Source organism: Nicotiana tomentosiformis, chromosome 12 (genome assembly GCF_000390325.3).
Source record: "Nicotiana tomentosiformis chromosome 12, ASM39032v3, whole genome shotgun sequence".
NCBI classification, from domain to species: Eukaryota; Viridiplantae; Streptophyta; class Magnoliopsida; order Solanales; family Solanaceae; genus Nicotiana; species Nicotiana tomentosiformis.
The window spans coordinates 91461644-91477563 of NC_090823.1; the positions used below are offsets into that span (position 1 = coordinate 91461644).

Consider the following 15920-nt stretch of genomic DNA (forward strand, 5'->3'; position numbering starts at 1 on the left):
GTAAACTTGTCAAAAAAGAAAAATTTAAAAGTTTGATATGCTAGATATAACCATAATAAAGAATATATATATATATATATATATATATATATATATATATATATATATATATATATATATATATATATATATAACGAGTTATAAGAAATTAAAACTTGGTTAGGGTTAATATGACCAATTATTTAGCCTATATTTGACCCAATCCGTCCAAACCAAGTAATGCAAAAAAGAAATTTCAGACCCAAGTAATCTTTGGGCATGGGCTGGTCATTAACTCGCCATCTGACCTATTCATTCTCCAATTTAATACTTTCGCCATAAGCATTTGAATCCATGCATAAGCTCCTTAGAATAATCTTAATCATGCTGCACACACCAAGTTATGGGCAGATTCAACAATTTAAACGCCTTGGATTTTGAATTAAGAGAATTCTGAACTGTATTCCAACTCTATCTATAGTTGTTGTTTGCACATATTACCGTAGGAGTAGCTAGTTTGGTTAGTGGAATAAGGGATAACAATCCCAGGATACAATGCAATTTCGAAATTAATAATACTACAATTTGTGGTATTATTACGGAGGGTGGAATAATAATTCCGAATTAAATGTGACCTGATACAATGGTGGATATTGGTTTAGCTCTATTATTAAAAATACCACCATATGCATGTTTGCCAACCTAAAATATGATTCCAACCGTGGCTTCACCGGTAGTATTTAATGCAGAATGCTTTAGCACAAAAAAGCCACCTCTCTTTCTTATATCAACACTACATCCCCAAGAAAACGATGATGATGCCCTATCTTTTTTTAATTCTTTTGGCACACCCCATTTGGGTCACGAAAGCAAATTGCAACAAAAACATATTTATTTTAGCAGGCCAAAGCAACATGTCTGGCCGAGGAGGGGTTGTGAATGACATTTGGGATGGATATATACCACTTGAATGTCAGTCCAATTCATCTATTCTCAGGCTAACATCAGGACTTTCTTGGGAGGAAGCAAAAGAGCCAACAATTCATCAAGATATTGATTTCTATGCAGTTTGTGGGATTGGTCCTAGCATGTCATTTGCTAATTCTGTCTTGAAAAATGACCCTGAAATTGGTGTTATAGGTTTGGTTCCATGTGCTGTTGGTGCAACAAATATTAGCCAATGGTCTCAAGGATCGTTCTTTTACAATCAGATGCTAAATAGAACTCAGGCAGCGTTACAATGTGGTGAGACACTTCGAGCCCTTTTGTGGTATCAAGGAGAGAGTGACACTCGGAATCTTGACGATGCCGAATTGTATAAATCAAGATTGCAGAAATTCTTCACGGATGTGCGCGATGACTTGCATGCACCGTCCCTCCTTATTATTCAGGTAATTCCGATAAGTTTAACTTTTATATGCTGACAATACATGAACGTTTAATTATTTATATATTTCTTCTTTTTTTTGTCCCCTTTTTATTGGTTTGCAAGGCTTGCTTTCAACATATGCACTATTAAGAAACAAATCAATGAGAGTTTTTAGAACAAAGCGAAGGATATCTGTCACGATCCGGAATCCCAATTTCGTGGTCGTGATGACGCCTAATATCCATTTGCTAGGCAAGCCGACGTGAAATAAGTAATTTACCAATTTTAACTGTTAAAAACAAAATAAAGATATTCAACGAGAAATAAATGTCAAATCTAATACAGTGCTAATATAAACCACATGATAATATCTACTCCCAGAAATCCGGAGTCACGAGTACACGAGCAACTAGAAGTCTACAAACATAGTCTGAAATAATTACAACTATTCGAAAGAGATAAACAGTAAAAGTGGAAAATGGAAATGGACTTCAAGGTCTGCGAACGCCAACAGATCTACTTAGAGTCTTCGTGTGAAAGTGATCCGAGCTGACGCACCTCAAGTACCGCTGCGACCAATACCAATATCTGCACAAGAAGTGCAGAAGTATAATATGAGTATAACCGATCCAATATACTCCGTAAGTGTCGAGTCTAACCTCGACGGGGTAGTGACGAGGCTATGACAAGACACCTACGTAATTAAACATGTACAAGTGTATATAAAGCAGCAAAATAACAAGAAGAATGATAAAATACTAACTGGGAGGGGACAAGAGAAAAGGGGAAGATATAATAAATACAGCAAGTATGAAGACACAAAATAACCAAGTAAATCACCAAAATCGAAAATCAATTAAATCAATGATATGAAAATAATCGTGCTTTTACTCTCGTCCTCACCATGCAATAGTATGAATGTAATGGCACGACATCATCCTTCGTGCTTTTATTCGCGTCCTCACCATGTAATAATATGAATGAAATGGCACGGCATCACCATTCGTGCTTTACTCTCATCCTCACCATGTAATAATATGAATGAAATGGCACACGGCATCACCCTTCGTGATTTTACTCTCGTCCTCACTATGTGATAATATAAATCCGAATAATAAACAATGCGGGAAATAATTTAACTTCAAATGTGTTGCCATGACATCAAACTTCTTTAAAATAAGCAATAAATGCGAAACGAATAATTAAAGAAATGATAATCTAACTTAAGCATAGATGACATAATTAACGAAAATATATAATACAAAGAAATAATTTTCACACACATGCTTCAACCCAATGACAACGCATAGGTACTCGGAACCTCACATATACATTTTCCCCACACAGAAAATACGTAGCAAATAGACCAACAAGTCCTAATCCTTCAAGTCATAACCACGACACTTACCTCACTCCGCAACCAAATCAAATGCTTGATCTCGTCCAAGCCACACCTCTATTTGGGGTTGTGAAACAATTGGAGAAATAAAAGTACCCAACAAGAAGTCGGGTCGATTTTCCACAGGGAGCTATGAATGGGGCTTAGGAGTATATATTCGAGTGAATGAGCTTGAATTATCTCGGATTACACTTCCTCAAACGTTGGTTTGATTTTAAATCTATTTTAAACCAAGAATAACAAATAAGAATTAAAACTAGCAAATTATAGTTGTTTGTTTTTCAAATGGTAAAAAGGCCTAGGGCTATGACCTTCACCTAGGTATTCGCTTAATGGATTATAAGCCTTAAAGTTTGTTTTCTTGGTCGGGGTATATTATAGCTATCAACACTCAAGTACCTACTCAATACCTCTCGGTCAGAGAGTGATTTTGCCCAATTTGGCTTTCTCAAGTCCAAATGGGTATTGAACAAAGCAGTTGATAATAAGCTCAAATCGGGTTATACTATCTCTAGATTCAACTCTTTAATTGGGTTTATTAATCTCTCGATTGACCCAATTTCTTGTTAGCCAAGTTTTTTTAGACTAAGTCTCTCTTTGTCAAGTAGAGACCAAGTCAATTAGGCATGAGATAATATTTGCATCCATTAAATCTTCAAATAAAAGCAAGAACAAGGCTAGATAATCAACACCCAACCATAAACAAGCAATAAATCAAACACCCATTGAGTTTACACCCCAGGGTTGGGTTACAATCCTAGTGAAAATCTAGCTACTCATGCTTAAATTAGGAGATGAAGAATAAGAAGAAGTGATAATTAAACCCATATTAATGATTGAAATGATAAAACTAATATTCAAAAAGAAATAACTAAAAGAAGCAAAGTAAACGGTTGCTGATGTCAAAGGTACATCCGTTAACCTAAAAAAAAGTGAAACTATTCTATTTATACAGTGCTGGAATTTTCGGACAAAATTACACTTCTTGGAGGTTTTGCGGCCGCACAATTCCATGTGCGGTCCGCACTCTGCTTCAGTCTTGACAGGATTTAAATATGCGGCCACACAATTCTGAACAGCGGCCGCATCTCTCATATTCTACGGTTCGCACTTTTCTGCGTGCGGCCGCACAGGGTTCTTCTGCGGACCGTACATTTCTGAGTGCGATCGCATAGCTGACTTCTGCGGCCGCACAATAATTATGCAGTCCGCATTTCCTTTGAGCTTGGGATAAGAACTCTCTGAACTTCTGATCTTGCTTAACTTCTGCGGCTTCACATTTCATGTGCGGACCACACTTTGCATTTGGACTCTGATAAACTTTCCTTCGCAATCTGCGGCCGCAGATCAAAATATGTTGTCCGCACTTTGAGCTTTTGTGCCTCATTTTGTCCTTGAGTTCAGATCAATCCTTCTTGAGTTGAATTTTATCTTAGTGGCTCATTTTTCAATTACTCCTGTAATTAAGCATATTCCATTAGTTTTCGAGAATACAATTACACGCTTTCAGACTAAAACGAAAGTAAAAAGGTGCTAATAAATAGTCAAAATCCCCACTCATCAATGCTCAACCGCGATGTTTTCTCTAGAATTAGCCTCCAAACCACTCAAATCTAACCAAATATAGTTTAAATAATTCAAAGTAAGCTTCAGAAACTACCCACGAGTGAAAAAGATTCAATCTTTCGTGTTTTTGGAAAAAAGTCAACAAAAGTAAACCCCGGGCCCACTTTGTCAAAACCCGAGATTTGGATAAAAACTCAATTACCAATTTACCCCCAAGCTCGGTTATGTGATTAGTTTCAAAATCCGACATCAATTTGAGGTCTAATACTCAATTTCTCAAAATCCCCAATTTCTACCTAAATCTCTAATTTCTACTATGAAAAAGCATGGATTAAAGGTTAAAATCAACGGGTGATGAAAATATAAGGAAACAAGTTAAAATCTACTAACCTATGAAGTTGGGATAAAAAACCTCTTCAAAATCGCCTCTAGGCCGAGCTCAAACTTGAAAATGGTGAGAAATGTGATAAATCCCGACTTTTGGATTGTTTTAAATCACTGGCATTAGATCTTCTTCGCGTTCGTGAAGGACCTGACACAATCGCAAACCCCCGCGGACCAACTGGCCTTCGCGTTCGCGATATGATCTTCACATTCGCGATGCCCTCTCCCCCTGGCCTTCGCATTCACAGTCCTAGGATCGCGTTCGCATATAACATCACACAACTCCCTTCCCAGGCCCCATAACCCTACGCGTTCGCGAAGTGTAAACCACACAATGCTTCGCGTTTGTGATGAAGGAATTCCTCCCTAGCCCAGGTTCCCCTTCGCCACAGCGAAATAGGCTTCGCAATCGCGAAACACATTGCACCAGACACCAGAAACCCAGCTGAAGCCTGCAACTCTAAGTCCAAAAATGACCAGTAGCCTATCCGAAACTCATCCGAGCCCCGCGGGCTCCAAATCAAACATGCACATAAGTGTAATAACATCATACGAACTCGCTCGCACGATCAAAATACAAAAATTACACTTAGAACTATGAATCGGACATCAAAATGCATAAAATTTTTAAAGAAACTCAAGAACTTCCAAATTCACAACTGAGCGTCCGAATCCTATCAAATCAACTCCGTTTTGAACCAAATTTTGCAAACAAGTTTTAAATAGTAAGATGAACATATACCAATTCACCGAACCAAAATCCGAACCCGGTAGCCATAAAGTCAACCTACGGTCAAACTTCGGAAATCTTGAAACCTTCAAGTTACTAGTTTTCAACAAATCATGCCAAATCAAGTTAGGGACTTCCGAATCCAATTTCGGGCATATGCCCAAGTCCAAAATCATGATACGGACCCACTAGATTGTTAAAATACCGATCCGGGTTCATTTATACAAAATATTGATCGTAGTCAACTCAAATTATTTTTAAGACTAAAATTCATGTTTTCTTCAATATTTCACATTAAAACTTTTCGAAAAAGGACGCAGATTGTGCATGCAAATCGATAAATATTAAATGAAGCTAATCGAGGTCTCGAAACACTGAAATAAGTGCTAGAACACAAAATGACTTATCGGGTCATCACATTCTCCACCTCTAAAACAAACGTTTGTCCTCGAACAGACATAGAAAGGTGCCTGAACTGGTGAAAAGTTGGGGTATCTACTCTGCATATCGGAATCGGACTCCCACGTAGATGCCTCGATCGGCTGACCTCTCCACTGCACTCTAACAGAAGGATAACTCTTGGACCTCAACTTTCGGACATGTCATGCTAGAATGGCCACCGGCTCCTCCTCGTAAGTCACATCCTTGTCCAATTAGACTGAGCTGAAATCTAATACATGGGACGTATCACCGTGATAGTTCCGGAGCATGGAGACGTGGAATACCGGGTGAACTTCTAATAAGTTAGGTGGCAATACAAGCCTGTAGGCCACCTCACCAACTCTCTCAAGGATCTTAAAGGGTCGGATATACCTAGAGCTCAACTTGCCCTTCTTCCTGAACCTCATCACACCCTTCATGGGTGAAACTCAGAGCAAAACCCTCTCTCCAACCATGAATGCAATATCACGAACTTTCCGATTGGCATAAATTTTCTTCGTAAACTGTGCTGTACGAAGTCGATCCTAAATCATCTTGACCTTTTCCAAGGCATCCTAAACCAAATCGGTACCCAACAACCGAGCCTCTCCTGGCTCTAACCAACCAACTGGAGAACGACACCGCCTCAAATATAAGGTCAAATAAGGAGAAATCTGAATACTCGATTAGTAGTTATTATTGTAGGAAAACTCTGCAAGCGGCCAAAACTGATCCTAAGAACCCCCTGAAATCCATAACACAAGCGCGAAGCATATCCTCCAATATCTAAATGGTGCGCTCGAACTGTCTGTCTGTCTAGGTATGAAATATTGTACTCAACTCAACCCGTGTGCCTAACTTATGTTGTAAGTCCCTCCAGAAATGTGATGTGAATTGCATGCCCCGAACAGAAATAATAGACACCGATACACCGTGAAGAGGAACAATCTCTCGGGTATAGATCTAAACTAGCAGCTTTGAAGAATAACTAGATGCCACTGGAATGAAGTGCGCCGACTTGGTCAACCTATCCACAATGACCCATACTGCATCAAATTTCTTCAAAGTCCGTGGGAGCCCAATAACGAAATCTATGGTAATACGCTCCCACTCCCACACTGGAATCTTAAGTCTTTAAAGCAAACCGCCAGGCCTCGGATGCTCGTACTTCACTTGCTGACAATTCAAACACCGTGCCACATACGTAACTATATCTTTCTTCATTCTTCTCCACAAATAATGTTGCCTCAAATTCTGATACATCTTGGCGGTACCCGGATGAATGGAATACGGCGAACTATGGGCCTCCTCAAGAATGAACTCACGAAGCCTATCCACATTGGGCACACAAATTCGACCCTACATCCGCAACACCCCATCTCTCCAATAGAAAGTTACTTGGCATCACCGTGTTGTACCGTGTCCTTAAGGACAAGAAAATTGGGGTTATCATACTGACACTCTTTGATGCGCTCATACAAAGAAGACCGAGAGACCGTGCAAGCAAGAACCCGACTAGGCTCCGAAACATCTAACCTCCAAATTATTTGGCCAGGGCCTGAACATCTGATGCTAGCAGTCTCTCACCAACTGAAATACATGCAAGGCTACCCATACTCATAGCCTTTCTACTCAAGGCATCGACCACCATATTGGCCTTCCCGAAATGATACAAAATGGTAATACCATAGTCTTTCAATAGCTCTAACCACCTCCACTGCCTCAATTTGAGATCCTTTTGCTTAAACAAGTACTGTAGACTCCGATGATCTGTGAATACCACACACGACATGTCGTAGAGGTAATGCCTCCAAATCTTCAATGCATGAACAATGGCTGCCAACTCAAAGTCATGAACAGGGTAATTCTTCCCATGAACCGTCAGTTGCCGAGATGCGCATGCAATCACCCTGTCATCCTGCATCAATACTGCACCAAGCCCAATACGTGATGTATCACAATACACAGTGTAGGATCCTAAACATGTGGGCAACACCAACACTGGGTTTGTAGTCAAAGCAGTCTTGAGCTTTTGAAATCTCAACTCACACCCATCGGACCACCTGAATGGGGCATCCTTCTGGGTCAATCTAGTCAATGGGGCTGCAATAGATGAAAGCCCCTCCACAAACCGACGATAGCAACCTGCCAAACCTAGGAAGCTCCAAATCTCTGTAGCTGAAGTAGGTCTAGGTCAGTTCTGAACTGCCTCAATCTTCCTAGGATCCACTTTAATTCCCTCAGCAGATACAACATGCCCCAAAAAGGCAATTGAGTCCAACCAAAACTCATACTTTAAAAACTTGGCATATAACTGACTATCTCTCAGAGTTTGAAGTACAACCCGAAGATGTTGCTCATGCTCCTCTCGACTGCAGGAGTAGATCCAAATATCATCATTGAAGACGATCATAAAAGAATCCAGATAGGGCTTAAATACCTGATTCATCAAATGCATAAATGCAGCTGGGGAATTTGTCAACCCAAATGACATCACTAGGAACTCATAATGTCCATACCGAGTCTGAAAAGTTGTCTTAGGGACCTCTGATGCCTTAATTTTCAATTGGCGGTTGCCAGATCTCAAATCAATCTTTGAAAATACTTAGCACCCTGAAGCTGATCAAATAAGTCATCAATCCTGGGCAACGGATATTTGTTCTTGATGGTGACTATGTTTAAATACCGATAATCTATACACATCTTCATCGAACCATCCTTCTTCTTCACAAACAACACTGGTGCACCCCAGGGCGAGACATTAGGTCTAATAAATCCCTTATCGAGAAAATCTTGCAACTTCTCCTTCAGTTCCTTCGACTCAGGTAGGGCCATATGGTATGGTGGAATAGAAATAGGTTGGGCGCCCGGCGCCAAGTCAATATAGAAGTCAAAATCTCTGTCGGGTGGCATCCCCGACAGATCTGCAGGAAACACCTCTGGAAACTCACGCACAAATGGTACCGAATCCATGGAAGGAACCTCCGTACTAGAATCACGAATATAGGCCAAATATGCTAGACATCCCTTCTCGAGCATACACTGAGCCTTCACATAAGAAATAATCATGCTGGTAGACTGGCTAGGAGTTCCTCTCCACACTAATCGGAGAAACCCCGGCATGGCTAAGGTGACCGTCTTGGAGTGATAGTCCAATATAGTATGATAAAGTGACAGCTAATCCATGCCCAAAATAACATCAAAGTCCACCATATCAAGAAGTAGTAGATCTACACTAGTCTAAAAACTCCCAATAGAAATCACACATGAGCGATAAACACGATCTACAACAATAGAATCTCCCACGGGCGTGGACACATATACAGGAGCACTCAAAGAATCACGAGGCATAACCAGGTATGAAGCAAAATAGGATGACACGTAGGAATAAGTAGAGCCCGGATCAAATAGAACTGAAGCATCTCTATGGCAAACTAGAACAATACCTGTGATGATGGCGTCAGATGACTCGGCCTCAGGTCTAGTTGGGAATGCATAAAAACTGGGTTGGGCCCCACCACTCTGACCTCCGCCTCTCGACGTCCTCTAGCTGGCTGGCCTCTACCTCTAATGGCCTGACATCCACCTCGGGCAGCCTGACCCCCACCTCTAGCTGGCTGAGCGGGAGGTGAAGCAACCGGTGCCAGAACCATGGGACAAGAACTCGGATGTGGAATCTAGAAAGGTGCCTCGGATTGCCACAAGTATAACAAGCCCTCGGCTACTGTGACTACAGACCTTGGAACAGGACTTGTCGACCTGGGTAACCACCATGATAACTCTAGATTGGAGGTGCACTAATAGGAGCTGATGGTGCACTGTAGGCTAGCTGCTCAGGATGAGATACATAAGGACCACGACTACCCGAAGCACCGTGGGATGCCTGAAGCACTGACTGAACAGCCTGGGAGGATGGCTGCGACCAAAAGTATCCATGCCTCTAGATGAGGCACCACTGAAACCTCTGAAATGATGAGGCATCTTATCATATACCCCCCTCCCCCTCTCCTGACCACGAACTATCTCGATCTGTCTAGCAATCTCTACGACCATCTGAAAAAAATATCATCTCCGGTCTCCTTGTCCATTTGTAGCCTAATACTAAAAGTAAGTCCATCAGTGAATCTCCTCATTCTCTCCCTCTCAGTGGGGAGTAAGATAACTGCATGGTAATCTAGGTACACAAATCGGCTCTTGTACTGGGTAACAATCATGCTACCCTACTGAAGGCACTCAAACTGCATGTGGTACTCTTCTCTCGGAGTAAAAGGAACAAACTTCTCCAGAAATAGCTACGAAATTTGATCCCAGGTAAGTGGAGGTGAACCAGCTGTTCTGGTCAGCACATAATCCCGCCACCATCTCTTGGCAGAACCGGTCATCTGGATTACTGCAAATTCGACCCTATTGGTCTCAACAATACCCATATTGTGCAACACCTCGTGGAAAAGGTCCAAATAATCATGTGGGTCCTCAGAAGGTGCACCACTGAAGTGAATAGGGAAGATCTTTGTGAACTTGTCCAATTTATCAATCTCTCAGTAGACATCGTTGGCCTCTTCCGGTCTGTGTAGCAATAACTGGTTGAACTACCCCGACTGGCTGGACTTCTGGAGTTTGATATATAGGAGCCATTTGCTCCGGAGTGTGAGTGGCGGGAGTCTGTGCTCCTCCCCCAGTCTGAGAGACGGATGGTGCTACTGGAAATGCATCAGTCTGGGCCATACTATTAATCGGTCCCATTAAACGGATTAGAGTGTCTTGAAGCATGGGAATGGCTATGAATCCCTTCGGGACCTGAGCGGGTCCAATTGGTGCAGTCTGAGAGGGGATCTCCTCCTCCTGATCAATTTGAGGCTCCACTGTATGTGTTGTTGCTCGAACTCTAGGTTGGGCTCTGCCTTGACCTTTGACTCGACCTCGACCTCTACCGCTGGTAGTAGCTACAATAGAGGGATCCGGCTCCTGCCCACCTATAGATGTTGTGTGTGTTTTCACCGTCTTCGAGAAAACAAGAATGGAATGATTCAAACATCAACGATAGAATAAAATTGCACGATAGGGAAAGAAATAAGTAAAATTTTCCTAAAACTCCAAAGCCTCTAGAAGATAAGTACATATATCTCAGTACTGATCTCGAGACTCTATTAAGCTTTCTCATGACTAGTGAGACCTAAGCAACCTAATGCTCTGATACCAACTTGTCACGACCCAGAATCCCAACATCAGGGTCGTGATGGTGCCTAACATCCACTTACTAGGCAAGCCGATGTGAAATAAGAAATTTACCAATTTTAACTGTTAAAAACAAAATAAAGATATTCAACGAGAAATAAATGCCAAAACTAATACAATGCTAATATAAATCACGTGATAATATCTACTCCCAGAAATCCGGAGTCACGAGTACACGAGTAACTAGAAGTCTACAAACATAGTCTGAAATAAATACAATTGTTAGAAAGAGATAAACAGTAAAAGTGGGAAATGGAAGGGGACTTCAAGGTCTGCGAACGCCAGCAGATCTACCTCGAGTCTCCATGTGAAAGTGATCTGAACCGACACACCTCAAGCATCGCTGGGACCAATACCACTATCTATACAAGAAGTGCAGAAGTATAGTATGAGTACAACCGACCCAATCTACTCTGTAAGTATCGAGCCTAACCTCGACGAGATAATGACGAGGCTATGATAAGATACCTATGTAATTAAACTTGTACAAGTGTATATAAAGAAGCAAAATAACAAGAAGAATGATAAAATACTAACTAAGAGGGGACATGCGTAAAGGGGAAGATATAATAAATACGGCAAGTAAGAAGACATAAAATAACCAAGTAAATTACCAAAATCGAAAATCAATTAAATCAATGATATGAAAATGGCACGGCATCACCCTTTGTGCTTTTACTCTCGTCCTTACCATGCAATAGTATGAATGAAATGGCATAGCATCACCCTTCATACTTTTACTCTCGTCCTCACCATGTGATAATATAAATACGAATAATAAACAGTGCGGAAAATAATTTAACTTCAAATGTGGTGTCATGATATCAAACTTCAATTCCCGAACTAGTCAACATCTATAAAATAAGCAATAAATGTGAAACGAAAAATTAAAGAAGTGATAATCTAACCTAATCATGGATGACATAATTAACGAAATAATATAATATAAAGAAATAAATTTTACCCGCATGCTTTAACCCGATGACAACGCGTAGGTACTCGTCATCTAAGCTATGCGTTGTCCTCACACATAAAACATGTAGAAAATAGACCAACAAGTCATAATCCCTCAAGTCAAGGTTAACCATAACACTTACCTCACTTCGCAACCAAATCAATGATCAACCGCGGCTTTTCCTTTAGAATTAGCCTCCAAACCAATCAAATCTAACCAAATATAGTTCAAATAATTTAAAATAAGTTTTAGAAACTACTCACGAATGAAAAAGATTCAATCTTTAGTGTTTTTGAAAAAAGTCAACCCCGAGCTCGCTTGGTCAAAACCCAAGACTCAGACTAAAATTCAATTACCAATTCATTCCCGAGCCCAATTTTGTAATTAGTTTTGAAATCTGGCCTCAATTTGAGATCTAAATCTCAATTTCTCAAAATCTCGAATTTCTACCTAAATCCCTAATTTTTACCCTGAAAAAGAATAGACTAAATGTTAAAATAAATGGGTGTTTACGAAAATATAAGAAAATAAGCTAAACTCTACTAACCTATGAAATTGGGATGAAAAACTCTTCAAAATCGCTTCTAGGCCGAGTTCAAACTTGAAAATGGTGAAAATAGGATAAATCCCGACTTTTGGATTATTTTAAATCACTGGCGTCAGGTCTTCTTCGCGTTCGCGAAGGACCTGACGCAATCGCGAAGCACTGCGGCCCAACTGACCTTCGCGTTCGCGAGATGCTCTTCATGTTCATGATGGCCTCTCCTCCTAGCCTTCGTGTTCGCGGTCCTAGGATCGCGTTTGCGTAGAACATCACAGAGCTCCCTTCCTAGGCTCCATAACCCTACGCGTTCGCGAAGGGTAAACCCTCCCACTACTTCGCGTTCGCGACTAGCTCCTCGCATTCGCGATGAAAGAATTCCTCCCCAACCCAGATTCCCCTTCGTAATCGCGAGAGAAGCTTTGCGATCGCGAAGCACATTGCACCAAACACCAGAAAACCAGCTAAAGCCTACAACTCTAAGTCCAAAAATGACCTGTAGCTTATGCGAAACTCATCTGAGCCCCTCGGGCTCCAAACCAAACATGCACACAAGTGTAGTAACATCATACAAACTCGCTCGCGCGATCAAAATACTAAAATAATACCTAGAACTACGAATCGTACATCAAAATGCATGAAATTTTCAAAAAAATTCAAGAACTTCCAAATTCACAATCGAGTGTCTGAATCCTATCAAATCAACTTCGTTTTGCTCCAAATTTTGCAGACAAGTTTTAAATAGTAAAATGAGTCTATACCAAGTTCCAAAACCGAAATCAAACCTGGTAGCCATAAAGTCAACCTACGGCCAAACTTCGGAAATCTTTAAACCTTCAAGTTACTAATTTTCAACAAATCACGCCAAATCAAATTAGGGGCTTCGGAATGTAATTTCGGGCATACGACCAAGTTCAAAATCATGATACGGACTCGTTAAAATCGTCAAAATACAGATCCGGGGTCGTTTACACAAAATATTGATCGTAGTCAACTCAAATCATTTTTAAGACTAAAATTCATGTTTTCTTCAATTTTTCACATAAAAACTTTTCAAAAAAGGACACGGACTGCGCACGCAAATTGAAAAATACTAAACATAGCTAATTGAGGTCTCGGATTACTGAAATAAGTGCTAGAACTCAAAATGACTTATCGGGTCATCACAATATCTCACTACTATAATTGCCGAGTAATAATAGGAATTGCGCAATTTAAACGTGTCTTTTTTATATTAGCATACTTCTAGTAGCATTTTGAATAGGATTTAAGTGGTATGCAACAGTATATAAAACTTAAAGCATATTCGAGTTAAATCTCTTTTTAGTATATTTATTTGCTACTTAATTTTTCTCTATGTTTTGGGCTTTTGGATAGGTGGCATTGGCAACAACACTAGGGCCTTATAAGGAGATTATAAGAGAGGCTCAGTTGGGGATTGACCTTCCAAATGTGAAAACGGTTGATGCTAATGGGCTCAAAACAGGCCCAGATTATGTGCATCTCAGTAGTCCATCAGAGGTCCAACTTGGCCAGATGTTGGCTAATGCTTTTCTTCAGTTTGGTTCAGACACAGCCCCTATTTCTTTGGAGGAATAATTCACCTTCAGAAGAGGAATAGAAATGTAATTCTTTATTTTTTTCAGTTGATTAGATTCTGAAAATAATTTTGTCTAGCTGATCTACAGTTGGTATTTATGTTGGGAAATTGTATTCAAGTTTGTGATAATGATGATTAAAATTGAGGTCGTTACTATTTCTGCAAGAAGTCATTTATATATATATATATATATATATATATATATATATATATATATATATAATGACAAGAATTTTTATTTAATTTATACTTATTATTTCATTTGAAAGAACGAGGAATCAATCCAATTTTACATTGAATATCAGATACTTTTAACACTTAATACTCCAATTCCGTTCATCTTGTTTACAGTAGAGGTAAATACTTTTTTTTTCATTTGTTTTTAAGGGGTAAATCATAAGAGTGCAAAATGCGAAGAATCCTAACAGTTTGTTTTGTAATATCAGATACGTTTCTCTCCCTGATTCACGCTCAAAAAATCCATTCAAATTTCTATAAGGTATTTTTTCTTCTAAAGCTCACAATTTTCTCAAACAAATGCTAAGAAATGGACTACAAGAAAAACTCCATACAAACACACTGTGTCTAGCATTGGTGGTACACCCAGTTTCGAGTTAAATGTATTCACCAGTTTTGCTAGTCGCTTCTTTCTAATTCAATCCTTTACTTTGGCATTAAATTGATTTAAGATTAGAGTTGGTTTTGGTTGGAATTTCAGAATGAAAATCGAAGAGGAAAAAGAACGCACCATATATATATATATATATATATATATATATATATATATATATATAAAAAGACATGCAATTTGCATGTAAATTATATGTCGGTGTTAGTCCCGCCAATATTGTTGTATTTGTAAACAATAATTCTGGGAAATATAAGTTATCATAATGAAACAGTAATTAATTCGAACCCACTGAATTCACAGTGTTTCCTTAAGGAATTTAATCTCCTCCTAGTACCCAAGGTTATAGATTATTTCCTCCCAGGATAGAACGAATCACATACTGGTGTAGCGGTACTTCAAACCCCAGTGTTTCAGCGAACACAAAGTTCGGTAGCAAATCACACTTACAGTTGCTTTGTTTGAAGTTAAAACAATGCAGAACAAAGGAGTAGAAACTCAGAAAATCGTATGAAAATGCTGAGAGGAAGGAGTGCAATGTATAGCCAAAGTTGAGCGTTTTCAGTTTTTTTGGTGTCTTTCTTCAACAGCTGCTGCACATATTTATAGCAGTCAGCTTTGAAGATGAACGACCCTCCACCCTCCATGGTGGAGCATGCACTAGCACTTGGCCATGGTGGGAAGAGCATTAGGCGGCTGCTATTGCAGATGGTGGTCAATATACGGATTGGAACATATCCGTTACAAATGCGGATAATCTTACGTTAATATTTACTATTAACAAATAAATTTGGTCCAAAAAATTAATCAATCAATCGATCATTTGACCGAATCCGAATCCGAATCCGAATCCGGATCCGGAGCCGGAGCCGGAGCCGGAGCCGAAGACGAAGCCGAGCCGAGCGAGCGATGACGACGACGGCGCGAGGCTTACTTTCTTCTTAACTCTTTAAGAGCTACAAGAAGAGCAAATATATATATACCTACCAAAAATCTTTTCCTCTTCCAATATGGGACAATGTCTCATTGTCAAGAGGGAAAACTTAAAATTTTACTCAAAAATTTCATTTTTCCTCCATTTTTCATTCACCCTCATTTTAAGACTATTTCATCT

At 39.8% G+C, this 15920-nt stretch overlaps 1 protein-coding gene across 1 annotated transcript; it reads left to right on the top strand.

Annotated features, from left to right (window-relative positions):
* Nucleotides 1–791: 791 nt before the first annotated feature.
* LOC104106656 (probable carbohydrate esterase At4g34215) lies at nt 792–14177 on the top strand. The gene is made up of 2 exons (XM_009615243.1): nt 792–1370; nt 13956–14177. Exons 1-2 carry the CDS (start codon nt 792–794, stop codon nt 14175–14177), a joined length of 801 nt encoding a protein of 266 aa, XP_009613538.1.
* The last annotated feature ends 1743 nt before the right edge of the window (nt 14178–15920 follow it).

What these genes read in the sequence shown, in the direction of transcription:
- LOC104106656 (XM_009615243.1), top strand. Translation starts at nt 792, where the DNA reads ATGATGATGCCCTATCTTTTTTTAATTCTTTTGGCACACCCCATTTGG. An exon ending in CGTCCCTCCTTATTATTCAG is followed by an intron (nt 1,371 to 13,955) that starts GTAATTCCGATA and finishes GCTTTTGGATAG; the next exon opens with GTGGCATTGGCAACAACACT.